We start from the raw sequence: 17778 nt of genomic DNA, 5'->3' as shown, positions 1-17778 counted from the left end.
TGCCACTCTGAGGGGGTTAACTGGAGCAGCACTATACCTGCAGTATCATTTGTACGTAGATTAGTTCAGCAAATCATTATGGAAATGTAATATACTATTGTTGTTTGATTTTGCAATTAATGCAGAATACAAAATTCTGTCCTTTTATTCTGACTACAATTTAATTTATCTTCCATGTTTCATAGTCAGAGAAATCGATACAGTTACAGTTATCAGACACACACATGCAGACTGTGGTGTGAATGTATATATTTACACAAATAAATAAAATAATTTATAAATAATTTGTGTCAACTGTCACCATGTAATGGGTTGTTGTACTATATAAAACTCTATATATTGTTAATATTAATCCCTGTATCATGAAAATATGGCTGAATTTTGAATACATTGATATACTGCAGGGATTATTCAAAATGTCAGGCTAAAGTATTGGCTTATCACACAGTGATGGTATTGACATTCTTACAGATTGTTTGAGATGAACTGAAATCACATGTATACTTTATTTGTAACTGATAACTATGTATTTAAACAAATTTCACAGTGTTAAGCAGTTTTGCTGCAAATATTTGATTTGCTAATATCTCCTATATTGTATGATAATTTATTATCTTCTTAAAAACTGATTCTCTCTAAGACACACGGCATTCAGCTGCAGCATTATGAAAAAAGTGTACAGCATATGGAATCACTATTCTCACTATTTCATTGACATATCGTTTTAAGATTAAGATTGCCTTAAGCAATTTAATGCTTTTCCATTGTAGGACATACGAGCATGAACTCAACTGGAACTCTGGTACGAGACACATTCAGCAATGCATTTGCAAAGAATTTCATTTTGGTGGGAGTGTGGCTTAGCCTGAGCTACATCAGTGGTAGTGCTGTGGCTAACTTCTTCAGCAACCAGATATTTTATGAGGACCCACGCTATATTCTCTTCATTCACATGGTCATAAATGATGCAGTGCAGCTGACTGTCACAGTGGCTCTGTTCATAGTGAGTTACATTTACTATTCCATCAATGTATCTGTCTGCTGTGTCTTTATTCTTGTGGCTGTCTTTACCACACGCAACACACCCTTAAGCCTGGCTGGGATGGCTATTGAGCGCTACATTGCCATTTGTGAACCTCTACATCATACCCAGATCTGCACTGTACAGCGAACTTATCTCCTCATCGGCTTTATCTGGTTCATCTGTGTAGTACCTGACATCACTGACCTATTTATAACTCTGGCTACAGAACCCATCAGCTTCTTCCATAGTTCTATGTTTTGTCTGCGCCAAAATATCTTTAAAGACCCAGTGCTTCTGTACAAGAGGCAAGCATTTGATGCAATCTACTTCTCTTTAGTCTTCCTCACTCTAGTCTATACATATCTGAAGGTTATGTTTGCAGCCCGGGCCATCTCTACTGAGAAAACATCAGCCCAGAAGGCAAGAAAAACTATTTTGCTTCATGGAGCTCAACTTCTCATGTGTATGCTCTCCTATATTTCTCCCAGTGTTGAGGTCATCCTAAATATTATCTTCCCTGGACATATCCTGGAGATCCGCTATGTCAACTATCTCATTGTCTACATCTTGCCACGTTTTCTAGGGCCAATCATATATGGAGTGCGAGATCAAAAGTTCTGCAAGTATCTAAAGAGGTATTTTATATTTGTTAATTGCAAATCCAGCACAAAGGTAGACAGCCAAGAGGAAGATAATTAAACTAACATATAATGTCATGCTGTGAAGATGTACTCTATTAATATTATGAGATGAAATAAACAAATGTTTGTATCATTTATTAAACGACCATTTATTTCTTATTTAAAAGTTGTTAACTGTCAATAGTGATCAATTTTTAGATACAACATCAGAATTATTGGCACCATTTATGGAAAATTAGTAAGAATAAATATATTAAATTGAACAATACATGCAATATACTGTGTGTGTATATGAAAATTTGCGAACCCTTTAGAATTTTCTAGATTTCTGCTTAAATATTTCATAAAACATCATTTGATTTTCACACAAATCCTAAAATTAGACAATGAGAACCCAGTTAATCAAATGAGACAAATATTATACCTGGTCATTTATTTATCGAGGAACATATTCCGGTAAATTTTGATTATTCTTGCACATTGGCTTGGAGGAATTTTAGCTCATTCCTCAGTACAGAACAGCTTCAACTCTAGGATGTTGGTGGATTTCCTCAAGGAACTGCTTGCTTTGGGTCTTCCACAACATTTCTATTAGATTAAGGTCAGAACTTTGATGTGACAATTCCAAAACATTAACTTTTTTCTTAATTAACCATTCTTTGGTAGAATGATGTGTGCTTAGAGTTGTTGTCTTGCTGCATGACACACTTTCTCTTGATTCAGTTCATGAACTGATGTCCTGACATTTTTGCTGGTATACTTCAGAAATCATTAAGAATTCACAACTTTTCTTGGCCAGATGTAGCAAAACAGGCCAAAACCATGATACTGCCACCACCATGTTTCACAGATGGGATAAGATTCTTATGCTGGAATGCCATGTTTTCATTTCTCCAAACATAATGATAATAATAATAATTAGGGGCCAAGCACCAAAGGTGCGCTGGCACCTATTGTATCTGTTACTGTTCTTATTAGGGACTAGCCATCTAAGGTGCATAGGCACCTATTGTATCCGTTAGTTTTCATATTATTAGGGGTCAAGCCCCGAAGGGGAGAAGCCCCTAGTGTTTTGGTTAGTTTTCCTATTCTTCTTCTTCTTCCGCACTTGAGTCTATGGAAGCTCATAGAACTGTTCACAGGAAAGTTATGAAAATTAGCATGCCTAGAGGATAGTCTCAACATTAACCTTAGCAATTTTGGAGTCTCTACCACAAACCGTCTAGCACCACCAACTGCCCAAATTTTCTCCCATGTTTATGTTGATAACTTTTGAACCATGATTCCTAGAAACGAAATTCAATTGCAACATTTTCTGTCATGAAATTTTTTCCGCCATTTTGATTTTTCTGAAAAACCTCCTTTTTCAAACCATTTGTCCAATTTGCATGAATATTGGCCTGCATCATCTAGAGGCACTCATGACAAAAATGCTTTTCACAGAATTTTGATAAACCATACCGTTTTCAAATGGCGCTTCAACGAATTCGACAAAGAGCACACCAAAATGGACCTGAGGGTATATCTCTGTAATGCTTTAATGTATGCATACCAAATGTATTATTTCTTATAGGCATCATGACTTGAGGGTGGGTGGTCATGAGATATGAAAAAAGCACATTTTTGCTTATAACTTCTGAACAGTTTGTCATAAAATCATAAAACTGTGAGGGAAATTTCTTATTTTTTAATAGTTCTGTTCATTTTCATCAGTGAATAATGTTGTTTGTGGTCATATCATGGAGATTAGAACAGAATGTTCTTTCCTCTTACATTGACACAAAAATGTTATTGTCTTCAGAAATTAATGCACATCTGCTAAGACCTTGAAACCACGAAATTGGCTTAAACGGCCTAGAACTCCCTTATCGAGACTCCCAAATGTCCAGCACTCCTTAGCTTAATTTTAAACAGTGCATGTGAGAGAGGAGTGCTTCAGAGCACTCTGATTCTTCTCCTTCTTCTGATTCTTCTTCTTCTTCTGATTCTTCCTCTTCTTCTTCCTGTATCTTGCTTCTGTAATAAACTTCATCTGAGAGGACGAGTCTACTGGTGTATGTCTAAGTTTCCACGACAAATCTTGGCATCCCTGGGTGGGTTGCAGGAGTCTTTCAGCTTTTCTGGGCAGCAAGCAAATCGGAGGACGCTTGTGAAAAGCTTCACCCTGAAGCCTGTGTTCGCCACAAGCGTTTTGCATTGTTGCGCAGACCAGGAGATCGCTGCAGTCCACCACGCATGGGTAGGAATCATCAGAAAACAGCCAAAAGGTAAATTAGAATTTTATAAAGTCATTGTGTATTGCTGCCTGTGTGCAAATGGAGTCAATGAAATAAAAAATGTGTGAATTCCGTTGAGCGATTTCTTACAAGAAGCTCCAGGAACTTCGCCCTCCACGACGGCCGAGGTATGGGTGTTTCTTAGATCACAGGTTCAAAACTAAGATGTGTCTACAGATATATATATATATATATATACATATATATATATATATATATATATATATATATATATATATATATATACACTAATGGTAGAGATATTTGCTGGTGGTGAAAAAGTCTGTTACGAGCAGCAAACAAAGAAGGTCTTTGTTGCAGAGTGCACGAGGCACGATATCTTTGCAACGTGTTGTTATCAGAGAAAGTGGAATGCCCCATTGATTCATTCCAACGTATCAGCAGTACATGATATGTTTTGGCAAATTTAATGCCAAGTAAATTTTGCTAGATAAATTGAAAAAGGGAAGAGAAACTGTAAGTGCTACCAAATTGCTGTATGTGGGCTCACCCTCACAGGTAAATTTCTTTCACATTCTTAAGGTTTATTCTCTTAAATTTAAATTTCATATGATTAACTGAATGTCTGGAGATTTACCAAATATTTCATATTTCTCTGTACCTCATTACTGGAATTTTCATTCCCTTGTACCATTTGGGTTTAATCAGATAAGGTTGTTATATACTACAGCCTTCGTGTGCCTGAGTTTTTATCCTTTAACAACCCGAGTGTTAAGACAAGCAACTCAGACAAGAGAAAAAAATTATATTTGCCGTTTAAAGTTTTATTTTAATGGTCATCAATCTGTTAATCATTTTGGGGAATTGAATATTTTTGAATATAAAAGGGAACACGTGCATGAGCGCATGTATTCCTTCAATTAGAGCAGTACTTTGTACTAATTAAGTTATTTTGAAAGTCATTGTGAAAGTTGAATAATGGGTAAAGCAAGTAGCAAAGAGCAGCCCGTGGTGCACGCTATGGTGTGCACAGGTTGTTCATATGTTGGTCCTAATATCATGTTCATGCTTGTAAATTATGGAGAGGGATGCTTGAATCAATATGATGTGTGGGTAAAAGAATATGCACTCCCAGAAAAAGTCTTAGGCAGTTAGAACACTTAAAACTCAATTCGGAAGCAAAGGAGAGAGAGATTCTGTCATATCACATCAAACCAGTGATTACAATTTCCATCCTGATTCGCAGTGGCAGCCGACAAAAATATGTATGCTTAGCCTAGTGTGAACAGCCATCATGACACTGCAGACACAGAAAGCCAATCTTATAGCAGACTTGTGGTGTTAAAATAATTCATTTGATTATACTGAGTGAAAATGTCCAACAAGTCGAATCTGATTCCACTGGTGGAACGGAACGCCAGTGTACTGGTAAAAAAGGGTTAAAATTGTTTATTTGCAAATGTTACTACTGAACAATAATGGTTTTAATAAGATAATGAAAAAACATTAATGCAACAAATCATACTAATGAACTGAAATGAGCTGCTCCTGAGGTCTTTGACATGATCACTCCATGGAATGAGTGTGTGGAGAAGCTCTCCTCATTTACTGATAGATGTCCTGCCATCAAAGAAACAATTTCCCAGATGAAAATTGATGGAGAACTTTTTCCAATAGCCAGCCCCTTCTGAGACACAGTGTGGCAGCCACTTGTTCTTAATGCACTTGTTCATCTCGGGCATTTCTTGAGGTCAAGAATTTGTTTGTCAATATTTGTTTGACTAGAAAGTATGGCTCCTCAGCTATATGCATGGAAATACATATTCCGATTTGACATTATAATTAAAAAATTTATGTTACAATGCTTTGATGGTATGTAACATGTTAACATAAAAACTTTGCAACTGTTTGCATTAATATGATTTCTCTTTTTTCAATACTTTATTAAAACCATTATTGTTCAGTATTGTTGCATCATAAGCACATCTTCATGATTTTTTAACATTTGCATAAAGGAAAATGCATTCTATGCTTTCGCTTTACTTAAAGCCACCAATGATGCATTTATAAAGGTTTATAATTGTATTATAACTCACAATACATATTTATAAGGCAGCACAACAGACTATCAACAACAATATAAAATAATTCACTTATTGGACCTAGAAATAAATCTGCATTACCAATAAGTTATTATAACTATAATATAATAACATTGTAAAAATGCAGGCTGCATTTTTATGAATACATTAATGGAAACATAAGACTGACTAATTAATACTAATAAATTGGTGTATAATTCATTATGAACATGGGCACTGAAAAAGCAAATGTATCACTTATAAGTAATTATAACAATAATATAAATATTGCTATAACTGTTATTATAACGAAGTATAGGTCTTTATGTGTCATTATAAATGTGTTTATAGAGCAGTAATGCTTGCTTATAAATAATTAGAAATGGGGCTATAATTCCTTATAAGCATGGGCTTCATAGACAGTGTTACCCAAGTTTCAATACTGTAATCCCAGTCTTAACCATATCAACACCAGCCTGTAACCTGAAACCCCAAAACTGAGCCACAGCCCAGCCTAAAAACTGAATTTTCAGTGGCAGTGGTAGCTCAGTTATACTGATCAGAAGGTTGTGAGTTTAAATCCCAGCACTGCCAAGCTGTCACTGCTGGGCCCTTGAGCAAAGCCCTCAACCACTCAGTTGTATAAATGAGATAGATGTAAGTCGCCCTGTATAAGGGTGTCTGTCAAATGCCATAAATGTAAACATTTTTTTTTGTCATCAATCATCAATGTCTCTCCAGTGGTATTTATCTTTTTCTTCAAGGGTTCCAAGCACACTCAGCAGAGTTCTACTGAACCTCTTAACCGGGTTTCCGCGAGGATGGTAAGGTGCTGTTCTCACTTTGTCAGCTCCAATGAGGGCACACAATTCTCAGATCATGTGAAATTCATAGTCCTTTCCTCTGAGGAGGTGACTTGGGAATCCATAATGAACAATAAAATTTTAACAGAATGCCTTCCCAATGGTCTTAACTTTCTGGTATTTTGTTGGTATTGCCTCAGCAAATTTGGTAAAGTGGTCGGAAACATATTTCTGGTGTCACGATTGACAGGTTTAAGAGACAAATAATCCATACATAGTAATTCAAGTTGAAAAGTTATCTATATGGTTTCCATGGGAGCTGCTTTTTTGATGGGTTGGTTTCCTCCTTAAACATCTCTCACAGGTATGACATCTGTTCTCAATATACCTTTCCATTTTTGTCCAAAAGAATCTAGCACGAGGTAGGGCAAGTGCACGCTCATTACCAAGATGGCCTACCTCATCATGATCACTGTTCAATGCTCTCTTTCTGCACTGTTGAGGCAGAACCAGCTGGTGCAGCACAACCCCATGGGTTGTCCACTTCCGGTATAACACTCCTTCTCGTGGCTCAACCCGATTCCATTCCCTCAGGAGAATTTGACCTGTAGGGGTTCAAGCTTGGTCTGTCTGAAGTTAGGTTTCCCAACTTGTTCAACAAGGGAGATGATCCTTCTCAACAATGAATCCTTCCTCTGGGCTCGATACCAATCATCACAGGTCACGCCAGGGATGGTCTCATAACGTGAGCAGGAAAAGCCTTCAGGAACTGAGGAGGCATTCAAAACCAAGGATTCTGCAAGAACAACGAACTCTGGCACCTCTGAAACTTCACTCGACAAGACAACTGAGTGACGCTCACACAATGCGGAGAGTATTTTGGTGGAGATCACCTTAGTTCCTCCAGTAGTTGTAGTTTTAAGTCTTCAAGAGCTCCCTCCTCTTCAAGGAATGTAGCATGTTCCTCTGGTGGATCCTGCAGCCTCCTGGACAATTCATCAGCATTTTTATCAGATCCAGCTCTGTACCTTATCTTGAATCTGTACGTGGATAATGCTGCAAGCCAGTGATGTCCCGCTGCATCAAGCTTTGTGTGGTCAGCACATATGTCGGGGTTATTGTCTGTGAGTACAGTAAATTAGGTGCGATTGAGATAGTCACTGAACTTCTCTCAGACAGCCCATTTGAAGACCAAATATTCCAATTTATGCACTTTCACACTCAACTGTCCATTCTACACTAATGGAAGCATTGGGATTTACAGGATTGTTTGTTCTCCCTCTCTTGTAGACCTTCCCCCATTCTCTTGGAGGACTGTATCCTGCAGTTAGACGATTTAGTGGCTTGGTTATTTTAGACTAACCCTTGACAAAATGCTGATAATACCCAGCAAAGCCTAAAAAACATATTAGCTCTCACCTGAAGGACGAGGCCAATCCTTCAAAGTTGAAATTTCTCTAGATCTCTGTGAACTCCATCAGCATTTACAACATGTCCCAGGTACTTCACAGAGGACTTTAAAACATGGCATTTGTCCAGAGACAACTTCAAACCATACTCTTTCAGACCATTTAACACTTTCATCAGCCCAGTTTCATATTCCTCAAGTGTTTTGGAAAAGACAGTAAGGTCGTCCAAAGACACGAGTACTTCACTCAAATGCCTTCTACATACTTTTCCATAAGCCTCAAAGTACTAGGTGCATTGGTTACTCCTTGAGGCATGCAGTTAAACTCAAAGAAGCCAAGAGGACATACAAAAGCTGTTTTATGCTTTTTTTCTTCGGCTATTTCGAATTGGAAATATCTAGATTTAAGGTCCATGACAGAGAACCATCTGGCCCAAATGAGTGCTGAAAAAGTCTCCTCTATGTTGAGAAGGGCATATGCATCTTTTTGGTGTGCATATTAACTCTTTAAACTTGATGGACGCACCCCATGTCCAAATCACATGACATCTTTTCCTCAGAATAACTCCCGAAAGTACGGAAGACAATCTTTCGTATGATACCTAGTTAATGTCTGTATACGAAAAGTAAGCAGGGATATTTTGTTTTAAATATTATACAAAATTATTTACTTCTTGTGCACACATTACTGTAAGAATTAGCAACGCATGTAAGCATATCTTTGGCATGTTTTGACATAAAAATGAAAAGCAGAAAAAAGATTTGGGAAAAAAATAGGGTTGATGTACCTCCTTGGCTTCCAGTAGGAGGTTTTTATCTACTCAGGAAGTTTAGCTCCCCTTTTTGAAAACGAGGATGATGGAATCGCTTGATTTTTGACGGAAATAATCTGATTTGAGGAGCGTGTCGGCAGATGAAGAAAATCATCCTAAAGGGGGAGTTGATTCACTCTGAAAAATAAATCCATAAATACACACACATGTACACATACACATAAACACATACTTTATTCACATTTTATAAGGGAAGTGGCTGTTTACTTATAAGCATCTTTGAGAAACTTCAAAAGTGCAAAAGAAAAAAATTAACACTGTCAATCTATGTGTGTGTGTGTGTGTATGTGTCTGTGTGTATGTGTGTGTATGTGTTTTCATAAAGTTAAACGTAACTTTAAGTTTCATAAAGCGTAACTTCAGAACGTTAACTTTTATAAGGAAAGTTTATTTCTAAGCATTTAGACAGAAAAAGGAATATCTCTCTGTGTGTGTGTGTGTGTGTGTGTGTGTGTGTACAAAGTAAAATGTATTTGTTTTTATATTTCATCTATTTTCATGTCTATACAGTGCTGATGGACAAGGCTTATGATGTGGCACTGTGCCTTTTTGTGGACAGGAATTGCTTTAAAAAATGGCACAGCTAAATGGACACTGACATTGGAGGAATGCACAGACTGAAAATAATTCACTAGAGTTTTTTATTTCTCATTTTTTAAGTTTATATTTAGCATTTCCAGACCGATAAAAGATAAGACTGACCAGACTGAAAAAATGCCTGTGACTAATCTGTTTTATTTGTAAATAGTTCACTAGAGTTAGTTTTTCACTTCTAAAATTTATATTTTGAATTTATGTTGCATTTACAATTATTTGCAAAATTACATTCCATTTAGCTTGTTTTGTTAATTTATTAAGTAAAAATGTGTTTTTAATAGGTGTTTTTATCTTATTTGTGGGTTGTGGAAGCACTTATATCATCAATACAGTATCATATTTAAAAAATAATAAAATATTCTTAAAGCTGAAGTTGTTCTGAAAAAAATTATTACAAATTTAAGTTAAAAATACAGCAAAATAAAATCTATGGCAAAACATTTCAATTATTTTTAGGACTTCAAAGGGTTAAGCTTCCTGTAATCAACACAAAGTCTGATTTGTCCGTTCTCCTTGCAGTACAACACAATTGGTTATGCGAAAGGGCTTTCAGACTCTCTAATTATTTCAGCATCTAGGAGCTCCCTGAGGTGTTGCTTAACAGCTTCTCTGTCACTTGGATGAATTGGAATCAGCCAGTTGACAATCTTGTAGTCTAATGTAGTGCTACACTACAATAGCATGACCATATGACAAGTTCTCAACAGCAAAGACCTCCGATAAGGAATTGAGTTTCTCATAGATACGCTTCTTCTGTTTCTCAGGAATTGGTGAGTCATCCAGATTGAACACCAGCTTTCCACATGGCACCTAAGCAGAACAAGATAGTAGCTCAGGCTTCAAAGGCAGAACATGAGCAGCAGCTGCCATCTCCGCTATCACATGCTTGGGATGGAGAGTAATGTCATGGTTAGTTATGTTCTTTAAGATGACAGGAATCTTGGAATAAGCCCTGTATGGAACATTCACCATAGTACTTTCAAGTAGTAGCCCACTCGGAAAGGGAAAAGAGTCGGGTTGCTCTAAAATAAATAAGGCTTTTGAAATGTTCTGCTTTATCCTCACTTGACCAGGGTTACAGATTTTCTGTTTGGCAGGGATAGCAATGGTGCTTTTCCCCAGTGCTCTGACTTGAACGGTTGCTTCCCACTTTCATAATTCTGAGCAACATGCTGGAAAAACAAAGCATAGTCACTAATGGCACCAGGCTTTTACAAGAACTTGGGCCCTTCTCTCTATAGACCCTGCTGATACAGGCGGTCAAGAATATTTGTTCCAACCAGCAGGGGGACACTACTGTTGAAGTAACAATCTTGAACCACAAGTACAAGTGATGAAAGTTCCTCCTCTGCATATATGACAGTACAAGGGAAGTTTATGACAACTTGGATGTAACCTTTAATACTGTTGTTTGTTTGGCTTTCTCTAGCAAAACTGACAGTATCATGTGCAGTAACTGTGCGACAAACATGAGGGCTGGCAGCTCCTGAGTGTCCTGTGGCAGGAGCTGCTACAGGTTTAAAACCGAGATGTTCAATGCAAATTTATGTTCTTCTCTCATCTCTCCCTTAGCTGTGAATTCTTTTAGTGAACAAGCTCAGGGTTGAGTTCCTTACTGCAGCGAACTGCAATGTGTCCATCTTCTCCACACTTGAAGCAGAAACAGGGCCAAACAGGGCCAGACAGTCACCAGTAACTGTACTTTCTTTAGTACTTTCTGAGTTTTCCAGACACTTTACTTTGCACTCTTTTGTTTCACCTCTCTTTAACAGATATGTAACTTGTTTTTTTTCTTCAGTGCAGCTATTTCTCCTTTAAGCATCTGAGTTTCATCCTGTTGGCACTTATTTGTGGGCTCAGGCTAGGGTCCTACATTGACAGGGATGCCATACAGTGCATCTGGAAAGTATTCATAGCGCTTCACTTTTTCCACATTTTGTTATGTTACAGCCTTATTCCAAAATGGATTAAATTCATTATTTTCATCAAAATTCTACAAACAATACCCCATAATGACAACATGAAAGAAGTTTGTTTGAAATCTTTGCAAATTTAATAAAAATAAAAAAAAGCACATATACATAAGTATTCACAGCCTTTGCTCAATACTTTGTTGAAGCACCTTTGGCATCAATTACAGCCTCAAGTCTGAGGTACTATTATCATGGTCTGGTCCCAGCACTCTTGACAGAACACCTGTGGAGCAGGTGTTTATGGGAGTCTGCAGCATTGGCTCCCCCTCTAGATGTTACTCAGGTAAGAAGAGTGTGCAGTCTTTGCAGGTAAGCTCGTGGCTTTTCTCCCGCATTTTGATTTAGATTAAGAAAAGTTGTGGAAAGCTCTTCTCCATCTTCTCCAAAGGCCGATTCAATCTGGTTAAGGTAAGAAGTAGGTGAATAATTAACATCTAAAGGCTTGACAATATCAGCTGCTGGGCTAAGGAGATTCTCTAAGATTACCCTCACCTTTTGAGAATCTGTCAAGGAACGGTCAGAATGTAGAAGATCAACTTGAGTGCACCAAGTTTCATAATCAACCTCCCCATTTGACTTGGGGATTCTGCTGGAGAATGTGCAGACCCTGCTCTGCCTCAAGGGTGAGTGTGCTGACTCACTGCGGATGACATACTCCACAACTCTTTGTGTCTGAGGAGGGATGAACACATTTTCATCAACATGCACTGGGCACGGTGGCAGATATAAGGGGGAAAGGTTTGGAATCATAGTTTGAGCTTGGATTGACTTAACAGAGTTGAGTTCGACATTGATTCTTCCTGAATCATGAAGACTAGGACTACGACATTAGTATGTGGGCCTGCCTCAGCAGTTTGCGAGTCACTCGAGGAAATCTGGATTCTCTGAAGTAGTGATGTGTCATTCATGAATGATTCGTTCATTTTGAACAAATCTTTAATATGACTCAGGAACAACTCAGGAACGAGTTGTCTCAGGGAGTGATTCGTTCATTTTGTGTTCCGCATAGGTTCTGTACAGTAAACAGAAATGATTAGTTCATCTGTCGAGTCTTTGGGTTCGAGTCATTTGTTCATCATGTCATGGCTGAATACAATGTGGCTGTGACATGATGAACAAATGACTCAAAACCGAAGACTCAAGAATGACTCGGATCAGGAGGTGAGGTGAACTAACAGACTGCATAGCCTGAAGACCCAGGTAAGCAATTAATTAATCATTTCTGTTCCTCATAATTTGGCCTTGGCTGCATTAGCCTATAGTTTATTTTTTATTCCAAATGTGATCAACGTTTGCGTAAGTACTAGATGTATTGGGGAACTCAACATGTAACATTTTAATTATATTCTGCTAAAATGAACAAAATGACTTGAAAAAAGTAAATTTTTCTGAATGAGATTCAAAGATCCGAGTAAGTAAAATGATCTGAACTTCCCATCACTACTCTGAAGCTCATTCTGAAGAGCAAGTAAGAATCCTGCTCTGCCATTCCCAGGAATAGCATTCAGTTCATCTAAATATCTTAATGCCAGTTCCCTGCCTAATCTCTCATCATGGACTGGTCTTACATGTCATGTCATGACACTGTCTTTAGGGCTTGGCAGGTCACCTAAACTATCAGGGCTGATACTCAAAATAGATCTCTCAGATGAATACTGAAGGAGGACCCTACCTGCTGGCTGCTCTGGCTCATTAGGAACTCTGACTACTTTTGCAATTTCCCCATACACTTTAAAAAAACCTGTGATATCCTCAATGCTACAGGTTTGTTCTACCCCCGTAACATACAAACAGCTCTGTCCATGTACATCAATACTTTTACAAAGAGCCATATTTAGTCTTGGGACATATAATCAGTTTCAGAGTCAAGTTGACAAGTTGTAGCCACTCTAGGCTGTGACAGACAGAACACAGACACACTGGAGGCAGTGATAGTGGAAAAAGTGCTCTTTTATTTGTGCTCAGGTGAATGGGTGGAGGTGTACAGGTGAGTGGAGTGGAGGTAGGGATTGAGGTCTTCCCGGAGGGGGCCGTGATGAGTGGACTGGAGCAAGAGCGAGGCGAGACCCAGAGGACATGGTGCAGGCCAAGGGTGCTGGCGGGAGGTGCTGCTCAGCCAGGGGACTTCTTCTCCACTGTTGTGGTCATCGTTGTCGGCGTCTGGAGGACAGAGAGAAACATTCATCAAAAACCATGTGGTTGGAGAACAAACTCACCCTGCTGTCAATTCTGCTCCTTTTTATAGCTGGCTATCTTCTGCAGGAGGGTGAAGAGAAGCCGCTTCACTCATCAGCTGCCAGCTGTATGTGTGTCTGCCACCCCACCTTGCAGCCATGCTCTCTTTTGCTGTCCGAAACAAATAGGGTGCTGAAGTTGCGTTGTCTGTTCAGCACCTGGCCAACAGTTGCACGAGGAGCACAGTGTGCGTTGTGTGCATGGGCCGCAGGCCCGCAGTCACACAAGTGGAAATCTCATTCTCAGAATAATGAATGAAAATCAAATCACAAAAAAATCATTTAGTGGGGTAGTTAGAATTGCAGGTAACAATTAACCCAAGCTTCTCGCTGACTCGTCACTTATGGTGTAACCCCGGTGATTGCCAGGCTGTATGATCTAGTTCTAAATATCAAAAGTCTAAGTTCATTCAAGGAGCTTGGGTAAAAAAATGTTTTTTAGCCAAATATGCAGACATTGTATTAACAAATTTAAATGGCATGGAAACAAAAAATATCAAATAATGTAACACCACACACAGAGCCTTGTGTTAACCTTGTCTCTGTTTTGAACTTTCATTGTCAAATTGTAATATACCAATGTATTTGATACACTTCCGTATAAATCAATTAACATGCACATTTAATTATGTCTAATTATATGCTGACATTGCCACACAATGTGCAACAAAATCATACAGCACAGGCATCGTACACCACATCACCATACCTAGCAAAAAAAGTCAATTTCTGCAATGTGGCAAGGCACACTATCATGCTGAATGAGGCCACGGTCATTAGGGAATACCATTGTCATGAAGGGGTGTACTTGGTCTGCAACAATGATTAGGTACGTGGTACATGTCAAAGTAACATCCACATGAATGCCAGGACCCAATGTTTCTCAGCAGAACATTTCCCAGAGCATCATACTTCCTCTGTGAACTTACCTTCTTCCCATAGTGCATCCTGGTGCTATCTCTTCGCCAGGTAAGCGATACACACACACCTGGCTATCCATGTGATGTAAAAGAAAATGTGATTCATCAGGCCACCTTCTTCCATTGCTCCATGATCCAGTTCTGATGTTCACGTGCCCTTTTTAGGGGCTTTTGGTTGTGGACAGGGGTCAGCATAAGCACTCTGACTGGTCTGCAGATACACAGCCCTATATGCAGCAAACTATGATGCACTGTGTTCTGACACCTTTCTGTCATAGCCAGCATTAACTTTTTCAGAAATTTGTGCTACAGTAGGTCTTCTTTAAAATTGGACTGGAATGGTTAGCTCCACAGGCACATCAATGAGTCTTAGGCGCCAGGTCACCGATTATCCTTCCTTGGACTACTTTTGGTAGGTAGTAACCACTGCATACTGGGAACACAGACGTTCCTCACACCACAAGACAAAAAGCTGCCACTTGAGTGCGTACAATTTCCTTGTGGATGGTGCTCTAGCATTTAACATGGTCTCTACAACCTCAGTTGTGAGACCAGAATCTATGAGCTGGTGCCCCTCAGGGGCCAGAGCCACAGTTTCCATAGTTCTGGCCGAGGGTGATAAATCAGCCATCCAGCTTGAGACAGTAGATCCACTCTAAGGGCTCAAATGGGGCACCTGACAGACCTTCCCGGACCACAGAAAGGTCCCAGGAAAGTATGCACCGCCTGCAGATGGGCCTCAGCTGCCTGACACCATGCATAAACCTCGAAGTTAGAGGATGTTGCCCCGCAGAGGCTCCATCAACAGGGGCATGGCTGGCCGAAATGGCAGCCACGTAAACCCTGATTGTAGAAGGAGCCCACCCCACTGAGAAATGTTCTTGTAAGAACTCCAGGACTGTAGCTATTGCGCAGTTCACTGGGTCTACAGTGGATCCCTGCAGATGGGAATCTCCCAAGGAGTGCCATCTAGCAGGGATATTATCTCTGAGAACCATATTCGAGCTGGCCAATAAGGTGCTACTAGCAGCAGACACAGACTGTCTTGGCGAACTCTCACTAGAACTTGTGGGAGCAGAGAGATGGGGGGAAAAGCGTACAGATGTGACCTCGGCCACATGTGCACCATAGTGTCCAGCCCTAGTTGTGTGGGAGGAGTGAGGGCGAACCATAGCGGGCTTTGTGTTGTCTCCTCGGAGGCGAACACATGCAGTCCCGCTTGGCCAAACCTTGCCATATGGACTTCATCACTTGTGGATGGAGCCACCATCTGGGCCTCAGCCCCTGCCTCAACAGGATGTCTGCCGTCATATTCCCAGAATGTACATTGCACTCACTGACAAACTTTCCTTCTGGCCAGAGAAGAATTATTTGCGCCTTCCTGTACAGGGGGCACGGACATAATCCTCCCTGGTGGTCAATATATGAGACCACCGGTGTGTTGTTTGTAAACACATGGTGACCTCTCAATTGAGGAAGAAGGAATTTCAGTGCTCGAAATATGGCCCACATTTCTAGGCAATTTATATGCCACTCCAGATGAGGGCCGCTCCAGAGACCGTGAGCTGGACAGCTGTCTAAGACTGCACTCCAGTCCATGAGGGAGGTGTCTGTCATTACCGTCTTGCACTAAGGAGACACCCCTAGAGTGTTACCCAAGGCTAGAAACCAGGGACACTCAAATTCTCAGAGCACATATGCATCGCCGCGTGACACTGATTATTCTCAGAGGTTTCGTCCTTGGACGAAACCCCCAACTTCTCAGCCACCACTGAACGGTCTCCTGTGCAATAGGCCCATAAGTGCCAATAGTCTCCCAAGATCCAGCTTTATCTTGCTCAAAGTTGATAGGATTGACCCTACGCATGTTGGGGATAGAAACGTCCTCATTGTAGTAGAATCCTTATAACCCCTAGAAAAGTTGTCCACTGCACTGGGGAAAGCATACTTTTCTGAGGTTTAACCTGAGCCCCAAGCTCTTCATGTGGGCAAGAACAACATCTCAATGTTGAACCACCAGTTTCCTGGATCGTGCTAGAATTAACCAGCCATCCAGGTAGTTTAGTACACGTATGCCCTGGAGTCACAAGTGCCACAAGTGGAGCCGGAGTGACATCCATGCACTTTGTGAAGGTGCGAGGGGATAAAGCTAGCAGTATTTCTATGTGGAAATATGCACCTTTTAGATCTATCGTCACAACCCAGTCCTCAAACTGAATCTGTGGAACGATAAGTTTGGGCATCAGCATCTTGAACCTGTATGTCCGAAGAGTACAGTTCAGATGACACAGATCTAAAATTGGCCACATACTCCTATTTTTTGCGGACCAGGAAATAATGGCTGTAAAAATCTCCCTCCCTCAGGGAACGGGGTACATGTTCTATGGCCCCTTTGTCCAAGAGGGATCTTACTTCCTGCAGTAACTTCGGGCTCTGGTCTGTGCTGACTACTGTGGTGAGCACACCTCTGATCTGGGGGGGTCAAGCTATAAACTGGTACTGTAGTAGCACTGAGGGCTAACTGTCCTAACAACCTCATGTCCCCTGATACATCCCTCCACGGCCCCTCAGGACCGCTCTTCTTTGCCTGCTTGGCCTTTATGACCATTCTCAGATCAGGCCTAGTAACAGGCCGCGACTGTGGCTGCCCGGTTCCCCTGGCTGTCTGCGGGGGTTGGCAGGCTGCCATAGTCACCTTCTGGGTCTCCCTCGCACTAGAGCTGGCCCGGGCTCCGCTCGTGGATGCCCGGGTGAACTCAAGACAACAGGGAAGGATTTGGCTGAATGCCGCCATATGTCGAGCTCACTCAGCAGGTCTGCTTGGTAGGCCTGCAACACTATCATTGTCTGCAGTGACCCACAAGCAAGACTACTACTGCATAGTCCTTGCCCACCAATGCCACGGTGGCCTTACACGGTGGCTTGGATGGCAAAGCCGGCCCCCCTAATTACCTGCTGTCGATGGAGAGAGGTAGCTTGCAAGCGCCTCCTCCACCTTCAGCATAGCTAAATAGCCATGCCGTTCAT

The 17778-nt window shown here is 40.4% G+C and overlaps 1 protein-coding gene across 1 annotated transcript; it reads left to right on the top strand.

The window, feature by feature from the left end:
* Positions 1-772: 772 nt before the first annotated feature.
* Positions 773-1723, top strand: LOC128615156 (odorant receptor 131-2-like). Its single transcript, XM_053637011.1, has one exon. It carries the CDS (start codon positions 782-784, stop codon positions 1721-1723), a length of 942 nt encoding a protein of 313 aa, XP_053492986.1. The 5' UTR covers positions 773-781.
* Positions 1724-17778: the final 16055 nt, after the last annotated feature.

The sequence above is a fragment of the Ictalurus furcatus genome, chromosome 11 (genome assembly GCF_023375685.1).
Source record: "Ictalurus furcatus strain D&B chromosome 11, Billie_1.0, whole genome shotgun sequence".
In the NCBI taxonomy this organism is placed as follows: domain Eukaryota; kingdom Metazoa; phylum Chordata; class Actinopteri; order Siluriformes; family Ictaluridae; genus Ictalurus; species Ictalurus furcatus.
This window is presented reverse-complemented; position numbering and strand designations above follow the sequence as displayed.

Bases quoted from the DNA above. Each gene is read 5' to 3' on its own strand.
- LOC128615156 (XM_053637011.1), top strand. From the start codon at position 782: ATGAACTCAACTGGAACTCTGGTACGAGACACATTCAGCAATGCATTT.